The sequence below is a fragment of the Alosa pseudoharengus genome, unplaced genomic scaffold (assembly GCF_046254945.1).
Source record: "Alosa pseudoharengus isolate Yale_2024_CS ecotype anadromous, Long Island Sound unplaced genomic scaffold, YU_APseudo_1.1 YU_APseudo_1.1_scf_6, whole genome shotgun sequence".
Classification (NCBI taxonomy): domain Eukaryota; kingdom Metazoa; phylum Chordata; class Actinopteri; order Clupeiformes; family Clupeidae; genus Alosa; species Alosa pseudoharengus.
Window position 1 is genome coordinate 1,567,501 of NW_027468848.1, and position 17,500 is coordinate 1,585,000.

The 17,500-nt window shown below is 45.6% G+C and overlaps 2 protein-coding genes across 6 annotated transcripts in view; both read right to left on the bottom strand.

The window, feature by feature from the left end:
* Nucleotides 1-12,114, bottom strand: part of surf4l (surfeit 4, like) — a 17,787-nt gene extending 5,673 nt beyond the window's left edge. The window contains exons 1-2 of the mRNA XM_076270259.1: nt 11,899-12,114; nt 2,937-3,123 (exon numbers count right to left, since the gene is read on the bottom strand). Of these exons, the coding sequence (XP_076126374.1) occupies nt 2,937-3,123; nt 11,899-11,946 (235 nt within the window). The 5' untranslated portion in view covers nt 11,947-12,114. The remainder of the gene's footprint in view (nt 1-2,936; nt 3,124-11,898) is intronic.
* A 2,348-nt stretch (nt 12,115-14,462) lies between these two features.
* The window catches only part of ciz1b (cdkn1a interacting zinc finger protein 1b), a 23,796-nt gene continuing 20,758 nt past the window's right edge, over nt 14,463-17,500 (bottom strand). For all 5 annotated transcript variants that reach the window (XM_076270308.1, XM_076270311.1, XM_076270310.1 and 2 more), the window contains exons 14-16: nt 17,393-17,462; nt 16,040-16,161; nt 14,463-15,709 (exon numbers count right to left, since the gene is read on the bottom strand). In XM_076270308.1, the coding sequence (XP_076126423.1) occupies nt 14,951-15,709; nt 16,040-16,161; nt 17,393-17,462 (951 nt within the window). In that variant the 3' untranslated portion in view covers nt 14,463-14,950. The remainder of the gene's footprint in view (nt 15,710-16,039; nt 16,162-17,392; nt 17,463-17,500) is intronic.

Here is a 17,500-nt window from a genome sequence, read left to right on the forward strand (position 1 = left end):
TGCCGTGGGTCAGGTGGCCGTGTGAAACCCGATTAAGCCGAGGAGGGAGGCCGTTTGGACCGGGCCTTTGTTTTGCGTGCCCTGAGAGCACTAGCCATCTGGGGCCGGAGATGTGTAGATGACCTGGACAGGTCTCATCTGGGGCCGGAGATGTATAGATGACCTGGAGAGGTCATCTGGGGCCAGAGATGTGTAGATGACCTGGAGAGGTCATCTGGGGCCAGAGATGTGTAGATGACCTGGAAAGGTCTCATCTGGGGCCGGGGATGTGTAGGTAACCTGGAGAGGTCATCTGGGGCCGGAGATGTGTAGGTAACCTGGAGAGGTCATCTGGGGCCGGAGATGTGTAGGTAACCTGGAGAGGTCATCTGGGGCCGGAGATGTGTCGGTAACCTGGAGAGGTCATCTGGGGCCGGAGATGTGTAGGTAACCTGGAGAGGTCATCTGGGGCCGGAGATGTGTCGGTAACCTGGGGCCTGTACTACGAAGGGAGCTTAACCTACCCAGATGTAACCCAGGGTTACTTTGTTAAACCGGGGTTGACAAAACCTGGTTATCTTAAGTGGTGTTAATTGGTACTACGACGCTGATTATGAAGTTGATTTGTTGAGCCGGGGTTAACCTCATTGGAGTTTGTGCGCGTTCACATAAAAGCGGCGGGTTGCAGCGCAAGTCACCAATTTCAATGATGACGCGATCACCTTATTTTACGGACAAGGAATGCACAATTATTATGACAAGTTACGAGGAATTAAAACTCACTCTACGACAAAAATCAAAAAAGTCGGCAGCAAACAAAGCAAGGCAAGGCTGTTGGCAACGTATTGCAGATCGGGTAGCCTAAATGCCTAAAAGTAAAGTTTTATTTCCACATGTTCCTCAAATATGTGTTACGGAGGATTAGTAGTTTGCTGAATGTCTGAAATGAGTTGAAATAATTAAATTGCCTATTTTGAGTTCATAAAAAGGCCTACAGATGCAACACAATTCAGAAGGGGGCATATAGATTAATAAGGATAATTGAATGTTTAAGTAGCCCCCATTGACCGATTTAGTGTAGCCTATGCCTAATCCTGTGAACATTACAGATGCAACACCCGTGCCAAACGCACATGGCAGCAGGTGAAAATGAAACACAAAAACATATCAGAATGGTAGGTTTATATAGTTACAGCTTGCATTAATATTTCTTAATTATGAAAATATGTTGTATGCTTAGGACTATAGCCTTCACTTGGTCTCACAAGTTTTACAGCTAACAAGAAAAAGGTGTCTTTGAACACTAGGCCTACTGTAGGAGGAAAGGCACCAGAGTGTTTTACAGTAGCAGAAGAGTTGGCCATCGCAAAAAATAGTGAAAGGCCGATTATGGAGGGGGTTGAGGGAGGCATTCGGTCGGATCCTGGTGCTGTGGAAATGTGCAGCCTTTATGTGCAGGGTAATATGACATTCAAGTTTTATGTTAAAAGGGTGATTTATTTTCGGACATAGGCCTACAGTAGCCTATTCTTGCTCAGATATTCAGCATCACCGATGGAATACATGAATTGTCCACTGGCAAAATATCTAAACGAAAGGCACATTATCTGCTCTATCGTAAGGGCCATTGCTACGGCGGGTGACATTAGAGACGTCTGCCTTGATCAGCTGACAATGATAACGAATTCCCTCGGCTGAGAATCTATATCGTTCATAAAGAATATTGTCCGGTAATGTCAGCGGATTCTGGCAGTCTCTAAAAACCCTCGCCCTGGGAAGAAAGCCCCTCACGATTTGCGCTCCAATGTCGTATAAATCATCCAGGTACGCAGACAAGTTGTACGTGGAGGGGTTGTAGCCTACTTATAAAGGGTGTGGTTAAACGGAAACCTCGGGTTAACCAAGAACATAACCTGCTCGGACCAGGTTTGAGATGCAGCGTAAATTGCCATGGCAGCATACCTCGGTTAAAGCCTATCCACCTTTCGTAGTACGGGTTAATCGGGAAGTTACGCCACACGTGATCAAGTTACTCTCGAAGTTACCCAGATAAGCCAGTAACCTCGCTTCGTAGTACAGGCCCCTGGAGAGGTCTCTGAGAGAGCTAGGGGCCAGAGATGTGTAGGTAACCTAAAGAGGTCTCATCTGGGGCCGGAGATGTGTAGGTAATCTGGAGAGGTCATCTGGGGCCGGAGATGTGTAGGTAACCTGGAGAGGTCATCTGGGGCCGGAGATGTGTAGGTAACCTGGAGAGGTCATCTGGGGCCGGAGATGTGTAGGTAACCTGGAGAGGTCTCTGGTTCTGGGTGGCAGAATTGACAAGTTTTTCCTTCCACGACTTCAAGGAAGTGGCACACGGAAATGAGAGCTGATGACGCGGCTCTGTGACGGAGATGTGACGCGGCTCTGTGACGGAGATGTGACGCGGCTCTGCTTTGAGCTTTGTGGTTGAAGGCATCTGATTAGTTTAGCAGTACTTGTTGCCATTCAGGTTCAGCCCTGCAAAAGCTTACCCAGCGCGCGCACGCATACACACACACACACACACACACACACACACACAGGAACATACAGGAACACACACACACACACACAGGAACACAGAAACACACACAGGAACACAAACACACACACACACACACACACACACACACAGGAACATACAGGAACACACACACAGGAACACAGAAAAACACACAGGAACACAAACACACACACACACACACACACACAGGAACATACAGGAACACACACACACACACAGGAACACAGAAACACACACAGGAACACAAACACACACACACACACACACAGGAACATACAGGAACACACACACACATACAGGAACACACACACACACACAGGAACACAAACACACACAGGAACACAAACACACACAGGAACAGGAACACACACACACACACACACACACACACACACATGCCCTGCAGGCCTACCCAGCTGTCCGAGCAGGTTGAGGATGACGAAGATGGATGCGAGGAAGGCTCCGCAGCTCCAGGTGGCCTCGATGTAGTCCTTCTGCTCGCGCCACTGCAGCCACATGCGGATGCCGTCCTCCAGGAACGTGCTGATGAGGCACAGACGAGCCACGTGCGGCAGATAGCGCTTGGTCACGCGCAGGAACTGCACACACACACACACACACACACACACAGACAGAACACACACACACACACACACAGACAGAACACACACACAACACACACACACACATACACACACACACACACACACACACAGAAAACACACACACACACACACACACACACACACACACACACACACACACACAGAACACACACACACACACACACAGAACACACACACACATAACACACACACACAACACACACACACACAACACACACACACACACAGACAGAACACACACACACACACAGACAGAACACACACACACACACACACACAGACAGAACACACACACACACACACACACACACACACACACAGACAGAACACACACACACACACACACAGACAGAACACACACACAACACACACACACACATACACACACACACACACACACACACAGAAAACACACACACACACACACACACACAGAACACACACACACACACAGAACACACACACACACACACAGAACACACACACACAGTCAGATGGCATTACTCACAGGGGGTCATTCCGTGTGAAATCACCCAATTTCAGCACAATTTGGCAGGTGACCCTCTCCGAAAAAATCTGAAAAAAATCACAGGTGTTTGTAGACCAAATCCATGCATAGATCTTAAATAGTATATCTGGATAACTAATCGTTGCAAAACTACAGCCCTTTGAAACTTCAAGTAATTTTAAGCATTGTGGTGAACAATCCTTTTTGTTCAACTTCCAGCATTATTGGCTCTTTTGGTATTTCACACACATTAGTGAAACTATGTGAATAGAAGTACATTTTCCTGTTGAATTAAAAAATCCAATCGGATCAGACGTATCTTGTGTACTTTCCCCTCTGCAAAGCTCTGAAAATGGCTATAAATTCATAATGTGAAAAGACATCATCACTTTTGAGGGCTTCTCATTCAGAAAGTATGTGACACAAATTCATCAGATTTTTTCCCTACACATATATGTATTATAAGGTCCTGTCCATGCATTAACTTTGGTTGTTATCATTTTCATATTTTCAGAGCATTTTTTAAAAATTGGGCCTGATTTTCAAAAAGCCTGTTTTCATCTTCTCATTTCACCATGTGGACAGTTAACAGGATTTTTTTTAATTTACCATATATCATTCTGTATGTGAGGATCATCTGCCCAAAATGTGGGCTTGTTGCTGAGTTTCTTCATTGAGATAAGATTTTTTACAAATATTGTCTATAAATCCACTGAATTTGTACTGGATCTGCAGTACCACTTTGCACCACATGTGGTGCTCTTTTAATACAATGGAAGTCAATGGAAGAGTAAGAGAGTCACTTGTTTGCTGCACATATCCAATCTAAACACACAGTTTATGGTTCATAGTTGAATTGGTCCAAATAATTATTGCAACATGAACAACATACTGCTCATACATAAATCTTATTTAGAGAAAATAAACTGATCAAGTAAATTATACACACATAAGACTGACTGGTCATCATACATGCAGCAAGAGGATTTAGCATAATTACCATCTTTGTAACGAGTTTTTTACACCAGCTTCAACCTATCAGTGCCTATGTGAGTACTTTAATAATTACTAGCCAGCTGGTTAGGCAAAGTCTATATCCATCGATACATAGACAAAGAGCATCAAGATGGAGATCAGTGCTTTGTCTCCATGTGATCTGGGAAAGAAGTTGGAAAATGAATGTCATAAAGGAACATATTCAAGAAACAATGGGTTTCTAAAATTCAGTTCATCAAGGTATTTCACTTGATGAAGATGACCATGTGTGTTTTCATCACAAGTATTCATAACAAGGTTTGAGGACTCGTGGATCCAAGAGGCATTTGTAAAAAGATGATAAATCGTTAGTATTGATTTTTATGCATCTGACAATGCACTGAATTTTAGAAACCCCTTTTTATTTGAACCATATGAACCATAAACTGTGTGTTTAGATTGGATATGTGCAGCAAACAAGTGACTCTCTTACTCTTCCATTGACTTCCATTGTATTAAAAGAGCACCACATGTGGTGCAAAGTGGTACTGCAGATAAAGTACAAATTCAGTGGATTTATAGACAATATTTGTAAAAAATCTTATCTCAATGAAGAAACTCAGCAACAAGCCCACATTTTGGGCAGAGGCTCCTCACATACAGAATGATATATGGTAAAATTAAAAAAAATCCTGTTAACTGTCCACGTGGTGAAATGAGAAGATGAAAACGTGCTTTTTGAAAATCAAGCCCAATTTAATAAAAATGCTCTGACAATGTGATAATGTTAACAACCAAAGTTAATGCATGGACATGACCTTATAATCCAGGGATTCCCAAACTGTGGTACGCGTACCCCCGGTGGTACGCGAGCTGCTTCTAGGGGGTACGCGAGATGAAAAGGGCTATGGCGGACAGGTGTAAAATGAAAATTTTAAATCTTTTGTAATTAATTCATGAATAAATACATAATTTCGAATCAGGTCATAATGATATGGAAACATGAAATTAAAGGATATCATTTATAAACTATGTATGTGTTCATCAAAAAAAAGTGCAGCTTATTAAACATGACGCCTGGAATAGCTAATAGAATGCGTTACTTTTGAATGCGTTGGATGGTCCGTGGTCCGTGGGGGGAAAGTTTTGCGGATATAACAGGTTTTTGAAAACAACAAAAACAGAAAGGAGGGAAGGAGCAAAGCTAGGAGTTATTTCAGATGGGCAAGAAAGGTAACATTAAGCTAGGCTTTACATTTAACAAACTGAAGGTAGCCTACGTTTAGCCTTTCTAGGCTGTATAGCCTAATGTTGTCCAAACGAATACTTTCTTGTCAGGCGTTGTTGTAGGCCTATTAAGATATTGTATGTGGATGTATTTAGGCTACTATGCAGGCTACTTTTCATAATCATAACTTTTTAACTGACCAAATGCACGCACCTAAAACCGGGAAACGGATCAAATATCGTCAAGGGGGGGGGGGGGGTTATAGAATGCGTTACGTTTTTATGTGTTTATGTGTCGGATGGTGGGGGTACGCGAGCCGAGTCGGAATGTAGCCGGTGGTACGCGGGGGGAAAAAGTTTGGGAACCGCTGTTATAATCCATACATGAGTGGGAAAAAAATCTGATGAATTTGTGTCACATACTTTTTGAATGAGAAGCCCTCAAAGGTGGTGATGTTTTTTCACATAATGAATTTATAGCCATTTTCAGAGCTTTGCAGAGGGGGAATTACACAAGATACACCTGATTTGATTGGATTGTTAAATTCAACAGGAAAATGTACTTCTATTCACATAGTTTCACTAATGTGTGTGAAATACCAAAAGAGCCAATAATGTTGGAAGTTGAACAAAAAGGATTGTTCACCACGATGCTTAAAATGACTTGAAACTTCAAAGGGCTGTAGTTTTGGAACCATTAGTGATACAGATATATTATTTAAGATTTATGCATAGGTTTGGTCTACAAACACCTGTGAGTTTTTTCAGATTTTTTGGAAGAGGGTGACCTGCCAGCCACTGGGTGATTTGACACGGAATGACCCACAAAGACTTTACACACACTATTAACAGTTCTGCACTAAGACAGCTTTGTCATATTTGTTACCCAACACTTACAGGTATCTCACTCACACACACACATAATTGGGAAGCCAACCCAAAGTGTCGTGCATATCAGTATGATGTCAGTGTAAAGCAAAAAGGTGACCGGGCGAGGAGCGACGACCACAGCCAGCCTCTCAGTCAGGCCGGAGCAGCAGAAGGAGAGCGAGCCGACTGGAAGGCGGTGATTTGAAACACCCTCTCATCGGCCCACCAATTAGCCCGGCGCAGCCCACCGCAACAGCTCCACCTACAGACCACACAGAACAGCAACAGTAGACAGTGCAGGCCAGATTACCCACGCAGGGCCAAGCCAGATTACCCACGCAGGGCCAAGCCAGATTACCCACGCAGGGCGGGCCAGATTACCCACGCAGGGCCAAGACAGATTACCCACGCAGGGCCAAGCCAGATTACCCACGCAGGGCCAAGCCAGATTACCCACGCAGGGCCAAGCCAGATTACCCACGCAGGGCCAAGACAGATTACCCACGCAGGGCCAAGACAGATTACCCACGCAGGGCCAAGCCAGATTACCCATGCAGTGCGGGCCAGATTACCCACGCAGGGCCAAGCCAGATTACCCACGCAGTGCGGGCCAGATTACCCACGCAGGGCCAAGCCAGATTACCCACGCAGGGCCAAGCCAGATTACCCACGCAGGGCCAAGCCAGATTACCCACGCAGTGCGGGCCAGATTACCCACGCAGGGCCAAGCCAGGGAGAGACACACCCAGCACGGCATAGCCCGGCGTGACATCATATATATGTGATGAGTCTCCAGTGTGAATATATATGTGATGAGTCTCCAGTGTGAATATATATGTGATGAGTCTCCAGTGTGAATACACACCCACACACCACACACACACACACACACACACACACATACACACACACACATATATATGTGACTTGGCTCCAGTGTGAATATATATGTGATGAGTCTCCAGTGTGAATATATATGTGAATATATGTGATGAGTCTCCAGTGTGAATACACACCCACACACCACACACACACACACACACCTACACACACACACACACACACACACATACACACACACACATATATATGTGACTTGGCTCCAGTGTGAATATATATGTGATGAGTCTCCAGTGTGAATATATATGTGAAAATATGTGATGAGTCTCCAGTGTGAATATATATGTGAATCAGTTTCCGCTAGAAAAAAATGGTGCCGGTCAAAGTGACCGGCAGAGGTTTCGTTTTCCAGACATTTTGATGATATGCCGGTCAAATATCCTATTATCCCTTCTTAATTAGTCAAACTGAGGAAAACTGGAGACAGGCTATGTAGCTTAAAGAATTACATAATCTGTATAGAATGCAACATGTACATTAGCCTAACTTAGACATGCCTAACAAGATCTAGCCAGTATCTTTTCATGGACAGCAAGAGTTCGTTCGTTGTTTTAAAAAGGCTACGTTGTTTGTTGCTGCTACCCACGTTATCTCAGTGGTGACTGTTTAACTTGCACAGATGTGCACAAGAATGAGCGCTCACACCACTACCCCCTAATGCTATGCCTCTTTATTTGATAACAATAAATTAAGAAATGTTTCCTATTCTGGGAAATGTTTAGTTTCTTTTTCTTTCGGCCGCGGTTCAATGATACCGTTTAATTGTGCCAGAAATTATCCGCGGACCAGTAATCGCCTCGTCGAGGAGGCCCTAACCCTGCAGATCATAGACAGAGAACGCATAGGCCTACTGTATGCTTTGGGTAAAGAACACTTTGCATGTCCAGTGTACACGGAGAATGACAGTGTCTTGGAGCGGCCGCACCCCCCGCAACTCCACTTCCAATGTCACTGATTCCGACAGATACGCCCGACACTTCTGCTTTTTATCTGGTGGTGGTGGAGTTGACCGGACATCTGAGGCTTCAGACCTTACCAATTTATCATCATCCATCGCATATGGCCTCTGAAAAAACGTTTAAGGCTAGTCTGCCTGGGCCTGGCCATGTTTGAACCGCCTCTCATTTGTTCGTTGTTTAACATGGACGTTTTAAGCGTGCGCTTCCTATTTGAAATGCAGCATAGGTTATGCGTGTTGTTTAATAGCTTACTTTTCAAATGGTAGAGCCTGTTCATTTAAAAACATAGCCAGAGGACGTATAATATAGGCTTAGGCCTACATATTAAGGCTTATTCTCAAATTCAGATTGCGTTAGGGGACGGGATTATTAGCCAATTTCAATCAGACAATTTGACCGGAGAGATTTAATTTTGTCGGACATTTCATTTTTTTTCCGGCCAATGTCCGGTAATTACCGGACAACGGAAACCCTGATGTGAATATATGTGATGAGTCTCCAGTGTGAATATATATGTGACTATATATGTGATGTGTCTCTAGTGTGAATATATATGTGATGAGTCTCCAGTGTGAATATATATGTGAATATATATGTGATGAGTCTCCAGTGTGAATATATATGTGATGTGTCTCCAGTGTGAATATATATGTGATGTGTCTCCAGTGTGAATATATATGTGAATATATATGTGATGAGTCTCCAGTGTGAATATATATGTGATGAGTCTCCAGTGTGAATATATATGTGACTTGGCTCCAGTGTGAATATGTTGTGTGTCTCCAACAGAACAGAGAATGAGCCATTAAAACTGACAATTGATCATCCAGTGTGAATATATATGTGAATATATATGTGAATATATGTGATGAGTCTCCAGTGTGAATATATATGTGACTTGGCTCCAGTGTGAATATGTTGTGTGTCTCCAACAGAACAGAGAATGAGCCATTAAAACTGACAATTGATCATCCAATCATCCTTGGTCTTTATCTAGCTCTTAACTTCAGACAGGAGGAGCGCAAGGAGTGTCTCCAGATTAAGGACCTGGTTTGCTCCCAAACGGACCTGTTGGGACTTGATGCTGCAACAGAACTACTGAAGCAATAGCTGCCAGATTTATCCCTTAATTGCTGTGCGGTCATCATTTAGGGTAATTACGGTAGCATCATCATCACTTGGAGGAATTACGGCAGACCGATTCCCTGCGGCACAGACAACAGATCCAGAAGCCTGTCAGAACACTGTCTGTCAAAGAGCAGCCTTCAATCAGAAGCTGTCAACAGTTAACAGCCCTCCACCAATCAGAAGCTGCCATTAGTCCAAATCCGGGACTTCCAATGGAGAACTCTACAGGTGGGTCTCGTCGCAGAACTTAACTTCCTGTGGAGAAGCCTACAGTTAGGTCTCGTCGCAGAACTGAACTTCCTGTGGAGAAGCCTATAGTTAGGTCTCGTCGCAGAACTGAACTTCCTGTAAAGAAACCTACAGTTAGGTCTCGTCGCAGAACTGAACTTCCTGTGGAGAAGCCTATAGTTAGGTCTCGTCTCAGAACTTAACTTCCTGTGGAGAAGCCTATAGTTAGCCTATAGTTAGGTCTCGTCTTGTCTCAGAACTGAACCATGCCCTTGTCCATCAGAGTATCCAGGCAACAGCTGGTTCCCAAACACCACTCAGCTTTAATGGCTCACACACAGATGGCCATTACACACATTAACCTCCTCCCATTCAGCAAACACTCACTCACTCAGTCACGCACACACACACACCTAACTAAGCTCTTTTTCTGCTGCATAGGTTATTCTATGTGGGTTGGTGTCAGGGCTTCATACTAAAGTTTGAGACAGGGTAACGCTTTCCTTGAGGCCAAGAGTGATCACACAGGTGCCAGGTGTATCCAGAGCCTGATGGTCTAATGACTGACTTGTGTTGACACATTTTAAGAATGAAATGTAATGAGATTATCCTTTACTATTATTTCCTAAGATAGATACACATAAAATGTCTTGGTCTATAAAACCAATTTCTTGCCATTTAGTGAGAGATCCTATTACATATTATAATAGTATAATAATACAACTTATCTTCTCAGACATTGTGAGGAGGTACAGTTATGTGTTAATCAAAGCCGGCCCTCTTATTAAGTAAACTCAATTCTCTCTAACTGACGTCAGCACGTACTATCGTGTCGACGTCAAACCATAAAAACAACACGCCCTTTTCTACAATCCACATCAGCACTACGGGGCGGTAGTTGGCCAATCAGCATTCAACAAGTACAGGGCAGGCAGCATGAATGAGACACGGGGCAGGGGCGCGAGCACTCGGACACACTCAAAACACACCCTGCGGCAATGTCCGTAGCGGGCTATTTCGTTAAATTGTGGATGGAGATGCTCTTCTGACAACACTGTCCTTCCGATCCCAATTGGAAGACTCGGATGACATGAAAGAGACCTTAGCATAAAGATATAGCCTACATTGGTGCGAATATCTAACTTAGCAGCTCATCCATAAAGACGTTACATTCTTGCAAAATACACATTTTATAACCTCCTGAAGACCGAGGATTCTGACTAGTAACGTTGGAACCACAAATGGACGAAAGAAACCCCATCCAATTCCTAAAGTTACATTAAATCATCCTGTCAACTACGTTAACGTTACATCTAGTGTCTAACCAGTTCAGGATACGTAGCTTTGATGTTGTAATGTCTGATTAGAATGCCAGCTAACGTTGTAATTCCCTAAGGAGGTCATTCTGACATGTCTAATGTTTAGCTTTTAACTAGGGTTAAACACGAACCGATCGATGGAGCATCAACCTCCTGGCAGGTAGGCTAATTGATGTCAGCTGCAAGCTAGATCAAATCTGGCTAGACGTTAAGGAAGTTTCCCAAACTACCAAGCTACATGACTAAATAGGCAGACTGGTTCCCTTTAGAAAGCTAAGTTGGTCGGCTAATTCATAAACATAAACAACCAGAACATCACCAAATCAAACTGAATATAGATGAGAGAATAGATTCACCGCTGGCACGTTGGTTATTTAATTACCCGTCCCAAATGCTAAAGCTGGCTAGCAAGCTAATAGTAACAATTACCAAACAGTGCGACCACTTCAATATTTTCCAGTGCAAAACAGATAGACCTACAGTTTCGTAAACAGCCATCTGCAAGAGCGCAACAATCATCCCTGTAACTGCTGCTTAGAGGCACTTCTGCCTGAGTTTTATCATTCAGCTGGATCAGCAAAGCAGCCCCGTCGTTTCCCTCCCAGGGCCGTGGTAGTGAACTCTCTAAACCCACCTGGTCCGCCACGTCCTCCGCAACGCTCATTAGACTGTTGTGTGCCATGTCCTGATCCGCAGTCCCGGGTCGTCCCGCTTACTCTGGTGTGCTTGCGTTGGGTTCAGTCGCAGCTGTCAGCAGAGTCGTTGTATGGTTCACCTGGAAAGCTCCTGATGCTGCTGTCTGCCACACAAACTCCTCTCTCGTCTCTTCCGCGGCATGCAGCGGAAAACACCTACAACCCACAATGCCCAGCGTAAGGAACGTTGTCTCCCCCTAGAGGGAACTAATCTCATAGCATGCCACGTGTACTGCTCAACATATTCGAACTGGTTGTGGTACACTGGGCCTTTTTTTAACTCTATAATGGGTTGCATTAGATGCATTTACATCAAACATGACCCTGAACACTGTCAAGGTGACAACATTTAAGTTTATGGCATAAGAAAACAACAACAGGAATAAATCCCTTTAAATGCCAGGGGTGGATGGATCTGTGCCATAACTCGTCACTCGTCGTCACGGCAACCTCATATCTGGTCCACACCCTACAGGTGTATCCAGGTGCTACCAGTGTGGGACTGTTCAGGTGTAGCACTGTATGCACCTGCCATTCTAATGAAGCACACTTGGCCAACACCTGTCTGCTCTGTGTGTGTGTGTGGTGTCTGCAGTTGTTAACAGCCAATCAAAACCTGGTTTGGACAGTCAGGCCTGACGGAGCCATTAAGCGTGTTCGTCTTCATGCAGATCTGTGCAGATCTGACTTGATGTGATGCATGCTGGGTTGAACACAATGGAGAGCTCCATTTGATCAACCCAGCATCAACCCTTGATCACATCAAGTCAGATCTGTACAGATCTGCATGAAGACGAACACGCTTATTCACTATTCCAGTCAGGAGGGGGGGGGGGTATTCCAGTCCATAGCTGAGGACCACGGAGGGGAGGGGGGGTGTTTTGATGGCTGTGGGAGGGGGGGGGGGTTTGATGGCTGTGTGTGTGTGTGTAGGGGGGGGGGGGGGGTTGATGGCTGTGTGTGTGTGTGTAGGGGGGGGGGGGTGTTTTGATGGCTGTGGGAGGGGGGCGGGTTTGATGGCTGTGTGTGTGTGTGTAGGGGGGGGGGGGGTTGATGGCTGTGTGTGTGTGTGTGTGGGGGGGTGCTTCCCAACCTTTTTTGGCAGGTGACCCTATTTTGATGTCACAAAACCTTGGCGACCCCAATCATTCACAACACTGTGTGAGAGCACATCTTACCTCTGCTGTCACATCCAGTTGAGAGTGTGTTTTCCCCAAAAGTCCTAGCAAGCTCATTGCATGAATGTTTTTGATCCATCATGTTTGCTTCCTTTTCCTTTGCTTGCCATCACAGCTTAGCCTAAACCATTTGCTAATGCTCCATACAGTTAAACTAGCCTATCAGGCCCATTGGCTCCTACTGACTGATATAAAAATGAATATAGGCTACTTTTGTCATGAAAGACAAGAACATAGTTTAAATTTAACTTGAACTAACTTTTGAATGATATATATTTTGATATGATTTGAAGTTATGTCATTTTTATAAAATATAAATCTTGGAGACTCCTGGAGTACCATGTTTTTTTTATTTATGTGTATATATTTTTATGTAATTGATTAATTGTATTACGGTATATATTTTTATGTAATTGATTAATTGTAAGATGCCCAGTATCTCAGCCGACCCCATTTGAATTTCAGGCGACCCCACGTGGGGTCAGACCCCAGTGCTGTGGAGAGGCAGACCCGTGTAATCTGCGTCCAGTGCTGTGGAGAGGCAGACCCGTGTAATCTGCGTCCAGTGCTGTGGAGAGGCAGACCCGTGTAATCTGCGTCCAGTGCCGCTGGCAGTGGTCACTCTCTCACTGGCCATCTTCAGCTGACTGCATGACATGATTATGTCTTAATCTGACTGCATGACGTGGTTATTTCTGAGATTCTGATACGTTTTCAACCCGGAATTGCGCATACGTCATGGTTGAAACGTATCAGAATCTCAGAAATAATCACGTCATGCAGTCAGATTAAGAAATAATCACGTCATGCAGTCAGATTAAGACATAATCACGTCATGCAGTCAGATTAAGAAATAATCACGTCATGCAGTCAGATTAAGAAATAATCACGTCATGCAGTCAGATTAAGACGGCTGCAGGCGGCTACATCAAGTTTAATCCCCCTTTTGTCAGGTGGTTGCCATGGTGACAGAGGAAGTGGCAATCCCTGATTTGCACACAGGAAGTGAACTCATCTGATCTAGCAGAGGCTCGATCGCCACCAATGAACTAATCAAAATACACACTCTTCAGCTAGGCCAGTGTGTGTGAGCGTGCGTGTGTATGTGTTTGCGTGTGTGTGCATGCACAAGTTGCATAGGCTGGGCACAGAGGGCTCATAGGCTGGAGTTCTCTAGGCTGCTTTTCCTTTAATCTCAACTCACCAACTCATCATTGGTTCGTTCCTGATCAGTGGGATTGCCATAGCAACATTAGAACCAGCTCAGGCTGTGGTATGAGTGGAATAAACTGATAAACCATTTTAATAAATATTTATCTCAACGTCAAAGTTTATTCACTTTATTACAAACTTTATTAGTCTCCCCAAGGAGAAATTTGCCTCACATCTCACACATCACACACATCTCACACATCTCATATCTCACACATCTCACAGCGGAGAGGCAGGTGGGCCACTACGGACGACTAATGACCTCTGCGCGTAGACGCGTAGGCCACTACGGACTAAAGGCCTCTGCGCGTAGACGCGTAGGCCACTACGGACTAAAGGCCTCTGCGCGTAGACGCGTAGGCCACTACGGACTAAAGGCCTCTGCGCGTAGGCGGCGCCATGAGATCCACGTTGGGTTCCACTGCCCTGCACTCCACCAGCGAACCATCTCACCGTCACCACGGAGATGACCATTCAGCGCTGGCGTCGCTCAGTAAAATGGTCAGTTAACATTTTGGACGTTGGTGTGCGTGGTCAGGTGACAGAAAGTGTCTCAGTGGGTGCACGGCAGCAGCAGATGACCGTTGGTCCATCGCCTCGCTCACGGCCGCTTACTGGCCCGTGTGGATTTCCTCCTGGTCACTGAGTGTCTCTGACCGCTGGCGGAGGAACTTGGCTGCTGCCGCTGGTCCTGCTGCTGGAGACCAGTCTCTGCTGGTCCATCCATGGCCTCCTCCCGGTCAGCTCTGCCCAACTCTAGCTCCAGGTCACACAGAACCTCAGCCCGGTTGGGGGGGTCACACAGAACCTCGGCCCGGTCAGGGGGGTGACAGGGCCTGGGGGGTACCCCTCCTCCCGCCCCCCTGTTGTCCATCTCCGACCCCTGCGACAGGTCGTCTCCGTGCAACTGGACGCAGCTCCGCTTCGCTGCGTCCACCCAGCTGGTCCGGTCGGCGCCAGCGGCGTGCGGTTCTGGTCCAGCACCTGCTGTTGGTTCCGTATCGGTCTGAGTTCTGGATCTCTTCGCCGGGTGTTTGCGGCGAGACGCCTTTCCTCTAGAGGCCGCTGCTAGTGCGCTGTGTTTCTGTGTGTGTGTGGGGGGCGTTTCCAGTGGAGTGTGTTTCTGTGTGTGTGTGGGGGGCGTTTCCAGTGGAGTGTGTTTCTGTGTGTGTGTGGGGGGCGTTTCCAGTGGAGTGTGTTTCTGTGTGTGTGTGGGGGGAGCCCTGCTGCAGTGTAACCCTGGGGCCTCCTCCTCCTCCACCTCCTCCTCCTGTTGCTCCTCCTCCTCCTCCTCCTCCTCCTCCTCTTCCTGGCGCTCCTCCTGGGGGAGCTGAGAGCGCCTCCTCCTCCTTCTGTACTTCTGATGACGGAGAGAAATGCACAAGATGACCACTCACACAGTGTCCTTATCACAGCACAGCACAACACATCAGGGCCGCATCAGGGCCACATCAGGGCCGCATCAGGGCCGCATCAGGGCCGCATCAGGGCCACACCAGGGCCACATTTCAAGGGCCTTTCAAGCACCAGCTCAAGTACATGTTCATTAGGCATTCAGTGTTTTGGTAAAACAGCTAGGCACTGGAAAGACAGGAAATTACTATGTGTGTGTGTGTGCAGCGGACTAAAATGTGTCTGTGTGTGTGTGTGTGTGTGTGTATGAAAGAGAGAGGGCAGCATCTGGACTAACCTGCAGGTTCTGAAAGTGTGTGAGGGAACGGCAGTGTGACTGCAGAGCTGTGGACTCGAAGTGATAGAACTTGTGGCAGAGCCGGCACAGGAACCCAGCGACCGGCACCACGAAACTAGAACCTGGAGGAGAAGAGGAGGAGAAGAGCAGGAGAAGAGCAGAAAATTAGCACTATTGACTACAGGCCTGCTGAGGTTCTAGAGTAGAGTACCAGTGACTACAGGCCTGCTGACGTTCTAGAGTAGAACAGCAGTCAGTATTTTTACATGCACAGTTTAGCCGAGCTACAGTTTAGCCGAGCTACAGTTATACATAGATACTGTTATAGCTAGATGATTGGACTGGGTTACTGGGAATCGAGGAATTATTTACCAAAGTATGCATGTTTTACTCCGCTACGCTAGATGGGCGTAGGTCACTTAGATGCTCCAAACATGAAACAATCAAAACAAAGCTTGACTAGCTTGACTAGCTTGATTAGCTAGTGAACTTCATCATCAGCATCATCAGTGTAACTAAGTTCAATAGTTGACATTATTTGTTGAAAATGTTCTAATGGACATTCTGGGGAATGCTAATTCCTATATGTATGAAATAAGGTACAACTAATGAGTATGTAGCATTGCGGCAAAAGAGTTATGTAGTTAGCTTCCTAACCGAGCTAAAAGAGTTATGTAGTTAGCTTCCTAACTGAGCTAAAAGAGTTATGTAGTTAGCTTTCACAACACAACACTCAATTTTCATTGACATGTCATTGGCGAAATTGAACATTAGGCCTACCAGAGATTAGATTTGGTGATGGCCTTGGAGTCTGGCTGGCTCATATTCAGTGAGGTGAAGTTTCATGCAAGAATTGAGGCTGTCATCATTTAAGGGCAACTCCACGCAAAACTGTCATATATCCATAACGGCAACTAAATAGCCTAGCCTACCATGGCATTGTGTTGGCGTTATGGATGTGACAGTTTTGCGCGGAATTGCCCTTAAACGTGAGCACACTTTATATTTTTCATATGTGAGAACGATTTCTCACATGCAGGAATTGGGTCAACACAGCAATACTAACTCGTTGCAGTGTGCGATATATAACGGGCAGTTCATTTCGCGTTTTCAGAATCAGTCTTCGGATGGAAGCTTTCCCATTTCAGCCTGCTTGTGTTTGCGCTCGCAAGCTACGTTTCCTTTTTGACTCTGTGCTAACAGTGTGATAACAGTGCACTATAACAGTGTGATAACAGTGTGATTATAGTGCACTATAGCAGTGTGATAACAGTGCACTATAACAGTGTGCTAACAGTGTGCTAACAGTGCATCTAAGTCTGAATGTTGAGCCTGACTCTGCTGTGGTCTCACCGTACTGAGTGTCTGGGTCGTACTCCTCCTCGTCTCTCATGTCCTCCAGCGCCACTGACCGGTGAGCCAACTGATAGAAAACACACACACACACACACACATACAAAC